At 48.6% G+C, this 7,830-nt stretch overlaps 1 protein-coding gene across 2 annotated transcripts in view; it reads left to right on the top strand.

The window, feature by feature from the left end:
• Nucleotides 1-7,830, top strand: part of ADAM28 (ADAM metallopeptidase domain 28) — a 21,109-nt gene that overhangs the window by 9,819 nt on the left and 3,460 nt on the right. For both annotated transcript variants that reach the window (XM_033519470.1, XM_033519469.1), the window contains exons 10-18: nucleotides 767-851; nucleotides 1,381-1,511; nucleotides 1,928-2,105; nucleotides 2,461-2,550; nucleotides 3,254-3,449; nucleotides 4,288-4,390; nucleotides 4,881-5,037; nucleotides 5,627-5,707; nucleotides 6,226-6,304. In XM_033519470.1, the coding sequence (XP_033375361.1) occupies nucleotides 767-851; nucleotides 1,381-1,511; nucleotides 1,928-2,105; nucleotides 2,461-2,550; nucleotides 3,254-3,449; nucleotides 4,288-4,390; nucleotides 4,881-5,037; nucleotides 5,627-5,707; nucleotides 6,226-6,304 (1,100 nt within the window). The remainder of the gene's footprint in view (nucleotides 1-766; nucleotides 852-1,380; nucleotides 1,512-1,927; nucleotides 2,106-2,460; nucleotides 2,551-3,253; nucleotides 3,450-4,287; nucleotides 4,391-4,880; nucleotides 5,038-5,626; nucleotides 5,708-6,225; nucleotides 6,305-7,830) is intronic.

Genomic DNA, 7,830 nt, shown 5'->3' with positions numbered 1-7,830 from the left:
CCTTCCCTTCCCTTCCCTTTTATTTTATTCCTTAAAAATCACTCGCCAAATATTCCAGGCACTTTTTATTCCTTAAAATTTGTCACCAATCAGTGGCACAACCCTGACCTGGATTTCACCCATTCCAAGACCGGCTCGTACCAATTCCAGGGCAGAATAATAAATCCAAGTTCCCTTTTTTATTTTTTTTTTTGTCATGGACCACAAATAAATCCCTGCCAGGACACAGCATCCAATCTTTCCAGCTGAATCCCTACAAAAAGAGGGAATGGGAACTTTTCCCTCATCCAAGACTATTCTTCTGGGTTTGCTCACAGAAGTTGAGTGTCCTGGGGACTGCAGAAAAGTCTGACAGCCTGATGAGGCAGAACATGAAGTTTAACAGGGAAACGATGAATTAAATTTCCCCCCAAATGTGGGAAATGCCAAATTAAACCAGTATTGACCTAATTTTTCTGTCTGGTGTCCAGAGGTCCTGACTCATCCCAGCCCTTTGCTACATTTGGAGCTCTTCACACTCCCAACAGATGATTTAAATCCGATGAACCACCACAGAATTTAAACAAATATCAAAATGAAAAATGCTTCAGTTTGGTTTTTATTTTATTTGTAGGGATCTTAAAAATAAATTAAATTAAAATTAAATATTTTATTAGAGCCAGAGCTGGGGGAAGAAACCTCCAGCCTGGTTTGGAAAGACCTCTGGGTTCAGAGCCCCATCCTGGGCACAGTCTTGATCTCCCTGTGCTTTTGTGCTTCCTTCCAGAGGCCTGGACTTTGAGGGGACCACGATTGGACTGGCCTTCCTCAAATCCATATGCAGTGATTTATACTCTGCAGGTATTATTCAGGTCTGATCCATTTTTATTTCATTTTTTAAAGGCATTCCTATGTTTTTCACTCTGCCAATGAGGAACCTTTGTGAATAATGTTGGGTTTAGGGCATTTTCAGTTGTCTGGTTCATTATTAGGCTGTAAAAATTCACAATCAGAGCTCTGGAAGTGTCCAAAGCTGGGTTGGACAGGGCTTGGAGCAACCTGGGATAGGGGGAGGTGTCCCTGCCCTGGAACTGGATGGGATTTAAGGGTCCCTCCAACCCAAACCATTCTGGAATTTTATTTTAAATGAAGTACAGGGGATAAAGAAAGCAAACACGCAATATACACAGCTCCATGGTGTCTACTTTATAAATACCTTTATTAAATAATAAAATATAATCCAAATAGGTGCACAGATGGGTTGAGCACCATGTGAGCCCTTGTGTATCATGAGGATAATTCCACTTGAAGGAAAACTGCTGTGTTTTTTGTTTTCTCTGTTGCTGCTGCTTGTTCTAAAACACACAAGCAAATAACAAACAGCTTTCCTTGGCTCCCCAGGACCACAGCAGGAACGAGATTGCAGTGGCAGCCACCATGGCCCATGAGATGGGGCACAACCTGGGTATGAGCCACGACACCGAGGCCTGCTCGTGCAGTGATGACATCTGCATCATGACAGACACTGTCAGGTGGGGCTAAAAACAGGGTTGAAAATGGCTTTTGGACAAGCTGACACCTTTCAAACTGGGGCAGTGTTTTTGTCCAGTGAGGTTATTCCATTCAAATAGTTTAAAAAAAAATAATTATAACTTATATTAAAATAAATTATAATTATATATTATTATTATTTTATATATATAATTAATTTATAATTTATAAAATAAATAAATTGATTAAATGCCAAGCTATTGTCAATTATTCCCAGATACAAACCTCACAAAAAACCCAATCCAAAACTACTTTAGTCCATGTATATTTAGAAAAATGTTCACACCCAAAAGTTGTGCGGACGGTCACCTGTTCCAATTCTCTCCCAACGGGAGAATTGTTTCTCCTCCTTGCCTATGCCAATCCTACCATAAACCCTCCTGTTTTCCCAACACAGCTCCGTGATTCCCAAGGAATTCAGCTCCTGCAGCCTCCAGAGCTTTGAGAAGTTCATGCTGGCTGACATGCCCAGGTGCCTGACCAATATCCCAGAGCTGAGCAGCATCATCGCCCCTCCATCCTGCGGGAATGGATTCGTGGAAAAGGGAGAGGAATGTGACTGTGGCACTCCTGAGGTATCTGGGAATGGGAGAATCCTTGGCAAAGGCAGAGGGCTTTGTCCAGGCCGGACAGCAGCTGCTTTCTGGTTGTCCCTGAGGTGGAAACAGATCTTGCTGAAGTAGAAATTGTGGTTATCAAGTTGCTGAGGGCTGGGGAAGGTGAAGGTCTGGTTAGTCAAGAGGGGTGGCAGGAACCAAGATTGGGACACAGCCATCCACACTGCTCAGCCCAAACCCTGAGCTCCCTGCACAGCTCCCACCTCCAAACCCAGGCATTGTAGGGAAAGTGCTTAGGTCCCAGACCCCATCCCAGCCAGGGACAGTGGTTAGGTGTCGCTGTCCCCAGCTCTGACCGCTGCTTCTGTCCCAGGAGTGCACGAATGAGTGCTGTGACCCCGAGAGCTGCAAGCTGAGCTCGGGGGCTGCCTGTGCACATGGGGACTGCTGTGAAAACTGCCAGGTGAGACCTCTCCCCTCCTTTGAGAGCTGCCAGGTGAGACCCCTCCCCTCTCCAGCTCCTCACCCCTGCTGGGATCAAGCAGGAACTCACCTTCCACCAGAACAGATCCCCAGTGTTTATTAGCACTGACAAGGGCACGGTCATGGGATCATGGAATGTCCTGGGCTGGAAGGACATGTGGGATCACTGATCCACTAATCTCCAGGCCCTGCACAGACACCCCAAAATCCCACCCTGGGCATCCCTGGAGCACTGTCCCAACACTCCTGGAGCTCTGGCAGCCTCGGGGTTGTGCCCATTCCCTGGGCAGCCTGGGAAGTGCCAGCTCCCACTGGGGGAAGAGCTTTTCCCAAAATCCAACCGTTCCCTGCTCTCCAGCCTGAGCTTCCCTGGCACAGCTCCAGCCTTTCCCTCAGATCCTGTCACTGCCCACCATTCCATCCCAAACCATCAGCTCTCTCAGTCTTCCATCATCCTGGAGAAATGAACTCTTTGGTTGGCCATTTTCTCCTGGGAATAAAAGCCGTGAGGCAAAACCCCTGTGAGCTGCCACATCCAGCACGGAGTGAGATGTGGATCTTGCTCCTCACACAGCCTGTGGAGTGAGGAGATTTCCCTGCCCATTTTAACCCTTCAGCTGGGTGTCTTTGAGCAGTGTGGAGGAGCTGAAAATGCCGAATGTGGCATTTTCTCCCTCTCTCAGTACAAGAAGTCGGGCTCTGTGTGCCGGGCGGTGAAACACGACTGTGACCTGGCTGAGATGTGCACGGGGCTCTCCTCCAGCTGCCCCGAAGATCGATTCCGGGTCAACGGGCACCCCTGCAGCTTTGGAGAGGGATATTGCTACATGGGCACCTGTCCCACCCGTGACAGCCAGTGCAAAGATGCCTTCGGGCCCCGTGAGTACCCCCTGCACCCGTCAAACTCTCCTTGCCTTGGCCACAGGATAGACAGAGAAGGGAATTCTGCCTCTCCAAATCCTCAGACTGTACCTCAGGGATAGCCCATCCATAAAAATCAGCTCCGGTTCATAGCATAATTAAGAGCATAATTAATGATGAGTTTTATATTTGCCACTGTTGATGGCTGTAACTCGTGAGCTGGAGCTCAGGGCATGGGGTGCTCTGTGCTTCCAGAGAAATGGGAAGTGGGGAGCACATTTCTCTTTTGCAGAATGTGCCTGAGGTAGCTGGAATGGAGCTGGGGAAGTGATTTTAACCAGTGAGGAAGAGGAAATATCTGCCCTTCAATTTAACAGCCAAATTTGGCATGTGTGGTGCTTCTGAAAGCAGCATTTCCCAAAGCTGGGGAACAGTTTGGGCTGAAAGGGAACTTAAATCCCATCCAGTGCCACCCCTATCATGGCAGGGACACCTCCCCCTGCCCCAGGCTGCTCTAGCCTGGCCTTGGGCGCTTCCAGGGATCCAGAGGCGGCCACAGCTTCTCTGGGAATTTCATCCCAGCCCCTCCCCAGTCTCACAGACAGGAATTCCTTCTCAATATCCCATCTGGCAATGGAAGCCATTCCCTATGTCCTGTCCCTCCATCCCTCAACTGGGGATGGAAGAGGCTCTGAGCTCTCCCTGGAGCTTTCCCTGCTCCAGGCTGAAGTGCCAGAAATGCCCACGGGCACGTCGCTGGGAAAGGCCGTTTGCTAAGGAAGGGAAGGAGGTGGAATATTCCCAGTTCTCCCAGGCAGAGATCCCAAACTCATCCTACTGCCTTTTCCCCCTGCAGAGGCCACAGACGGCCCAGCCTCCTGCTACCACATGAACGAGAAGGGGGCGTATTTCGGCTACTGCAGGAAGGAGCGGGGCACCCACATCCCGTGCAAGAAAAAGTAAGCACTGGGGTATGGAATGCGCTGGGATTTGGGAAGAGGGGCCATTCCTACGCAAATTAGGAGACAGAAACCGGGAACACCCTATTTTCGTGGCACAGCCCGGTGTTCTTCCTTGTTCTGTGTGAAAACTGTAGGAAATCGTTTCTGAGAAAAGTGGGTTTCAGTTGTAAGGTGGAAGAGCAAAGGTGTGTGCAGGGATGTGGAGGATGAGTGTGTGGGTGTGCAGGGAGCTCCAGGGATTTTGGGATAGGGAATTTGAACCTCAGAAGTGAAGGAGTATCAGTTAAATGCTCATTTTTGTGAATGAATTTGTGCTCCTTAATAAGCTCAGCAGGATTTAAGAACCTGTCACCTGCTCAAAGCAAGCTGCCCACGCCAGCATTCCCTGGTGCAGCCATTTCCTTGGAATTTAGGCTGCAAGAGCGCCCAGCACAGAGGGGTTTGCTGGGCCATGTCCCTGGTATAACAGCTCCTGTTCTCCTTCCAGAGACAAAATGTGTGGAAAACTCTACTGTTCTGGAGGGAGGGAGATGCCTCGGGATGGGAGCCTGCTGTCCTTTAATTCCTGCAAAGGCAGTTTCCCTAGGAGTGGAGAGGAGGACCCAGGGATGATCCTGGATGGAACCAAGTGTGGGAATGGGATGGTGAGTGGATAATAATTTTTTCCTTTATTTTTCCCCCTCTTTCAGTCTTGTTTATATAATCCTCTCTTGCACAAGAATGATTTTAAACAGGGAGGGCTGAGTGGACCCCAAATTTCTGCTGTTTTCCCAACTTCTATCCCAAACTAGCAGCAAAGCAAACAAGGATTGGCAGCATTCCAAATTCCTTAGGCTTGGCTGCTGCTTTATTGCCTTCACTGACACAAAGGTGTGTGTGGCAGCAGAAACACAGCTTTGTGTGAGGGGTTAGGGGATCATTAGTGTGTTATTACATTTAATTATATCCAGAATGGATGTTCCTCATCACTGGGTGCTGCTTCCAATCACTTCCCTGAATATTCCTACCTGGAAGGGAGGGGTGAGGGATTGATGTCTGCACATCTCTGTCACTCCCTTTTCTACAAAACACCCAAACTGAAATTAACCCCTCATCTCCCACTCCTAAAGGGGGTCTGAGGGATTTCCAGAGCTGTTTCTGTGTCTCCTTCTGTTCTCCATCCCCTCACAGGATAAAGTGCAATCTCTGCCTGTCCTGGAAGCTCCAAATCACCATGGTTTGCTCTTGTTCCAGGTGTGCAGCCACGGGGAGTGTGTCCATGCTGAGGAGGTCTTCAGATCCACCAACTGCTCTGCCAAGTGCTCTGGCCATGCTGTAAGACACCAGCATTTGATGTTTCTCACTTTAAAACCCCAAGAAAACGATGCAGATCAGCCTCAGACCTCCTTGCTGACAGGGTTTAAGTCACTGCTACAAATCTGTCAAATTTGAGGAGTTAGAAACTTCAAAAAATTTGATGAAAACACATCTCACCTGATGTAACATCAATATTTTTGCCCAGAAGGTGGACACAGCCCCTGTGTCTGGCCCTGTGCCTGAGCCATGGTATCACAGGTCTTTCCTTTTAGCTTATTTTGCTTTGAGGAAGAGAATTCTGCTCATATTTGACCATTCAGAGACCTTCAGATAAATAGATTAACTCTGCAGTGCAGCTTTCACTGCATAAGCAAAAGGTGCATGACATCAGGACTGTCCTTTAACAACCACAACTGCTCCTTTTTGTGCTAAATTTTAGCCCAGATAAATGAGAAATTAAAAAGCATCCTCACCCAGAAACTCTGTGACCCTGCTGGTGTCCCCAGCTGAGGGTGTCCCTGCTCTATGCTCCCCAGGTGTGTGACCATGAGCTGCAGTGCCAGTGTGAGGAGGGGTGGGCACCACCCAAATGTGACAGCTCCTCAGCCCTCACCAGTAAGTGCTGGAATCTGTCCTTTCCTGGCACCCTGGAATCTGTCCTGTCTTTTCCTGGCACCCTGGAATCTGTCCTGTCCTTTCCTGGCACCCTGGAATCTGTCCTGTCTTTTCCTGGCACCCTGGAATCTGTCCTTTCCCGACTGGAAGTGATGCCTCAGGGTTTCAGCTTTTCCATTTCCCAGGGATTTGTGACCCTGCAGCTCTTCAGTGTGGAACTCCAAACTCCACACCCAGCAGCAGCTGCTGCTTCCCCACTTTGGGCAGACACAGCAATTCCTCTCCAGGCCTGGCAGCCAAGGACACCTCACTGCCTCAGGCCCCAGAGATGCAAACAAAAGGGAGCTGGGGGCAGCAAACTTGGGGGAAATCCCTTCATTCCCTGCAGCTGCAATTGGGAGATGAACCCCAATGTGCAAATGGACCAAATTTATAAAAGTGGGAAACCCGTGACTGTCCATTTTTGGGTGCAGCCCCTGGGGGGCTTTGCCCAAAGGAGCTGGGGAGCTCCAGAGAAACAGCCCAGCACCAGAGTGGTTCATTCAATTGTTAATTGGAATCCTTAAGCTCATCAAGTGAGCAGCAGCACTGAATCGTGTCCTCAACTGCCACAGCCACAGGTTTTTCCAGCCATTCCAGGGATGGGAATTCCAGCCTGTCCCAGAGCTGGACAACCCCTTCCATGAAGAAACTTGTCTTCAAATCCAACCAAAATGCCCTTTTCCTTGCCAACACTATCTCCGGGGATTTCTGAGCACCTCTCAATCCTGCAGGGATGACTAGAGAAGGTGTTTTTCTCTCTAAGCTGACAATTGATTCCCTCTGGAGATGAGAGCAACAGGCTTCTCCTTTTTATTCTTGGAATAACGAGCTTCCTGTCCCTTCAAAGTGGAGCCAGGATCCCAGAGGCTTTGCTGTGAGGGAGCCGGACAAGTTGATTTATCATTTGCATGGTCTTTAACTGATCCACCTCTGAGGGAAGATCATTTGTGTCCAGATTTCCACATGTTAGGGGGAAAAAAACCACCTTTATTTCGTTTTCGTTTATAATATGGAATACTTTGTCCTCTCTTCACCCTCATCATTAGCTCTGAATCTCTGGTTTGGTTGAGGCTTTGGAGTAGTTTTGTTGAAAATTGTGAGAGAAACTTTATATGAGGGCATTTTGAAGGTCTGTGCCTCCCTCTGGGTAGCAGCCCTTGAGACAGAGGAGAGGAAGGACGGGGAAGGATCTTTGAGGGTGAATCGAAAGAGCAGGGTTGGTTTAGCCCAAGGACAGCTCAGGCAACAACTGACTTCAAATACAGCAAAACCAGCAGGAGTTCACCCCTTTCCATCACCATTTGTGGCAGGAGCAGCAGCCATAAAATGAGAACAAACAGAGTTAATAAAACCCCTTCATCAGTGGTGATGGGAAACTTCTTAATAATGGTGGAGCTTGTTGGTTGTCTCCCAACCTCAGGGGTTCTGGGATGTTCTGAGAACTGTTCCTGTCCCTGCCCTCAGTGATTCCCAGATGTTTAAGG

The sequence above is a fragment of the Parus major genome, chromosome 22, assembly GCF_001522545.3.
Source record: "Parus major isolate Abel chromosome 22, Parus_major1.1, whole genome shotgun sequence".
NCBI lineage: Eukaryota > Metazoa > Chordata > Aves > Passeriformes > Paridae > Parus > Parus major.
Note: the sequence above shows the minus strand (reverse complement) of the source record. Positions and strands in the feature narration are given on the sequence as shown.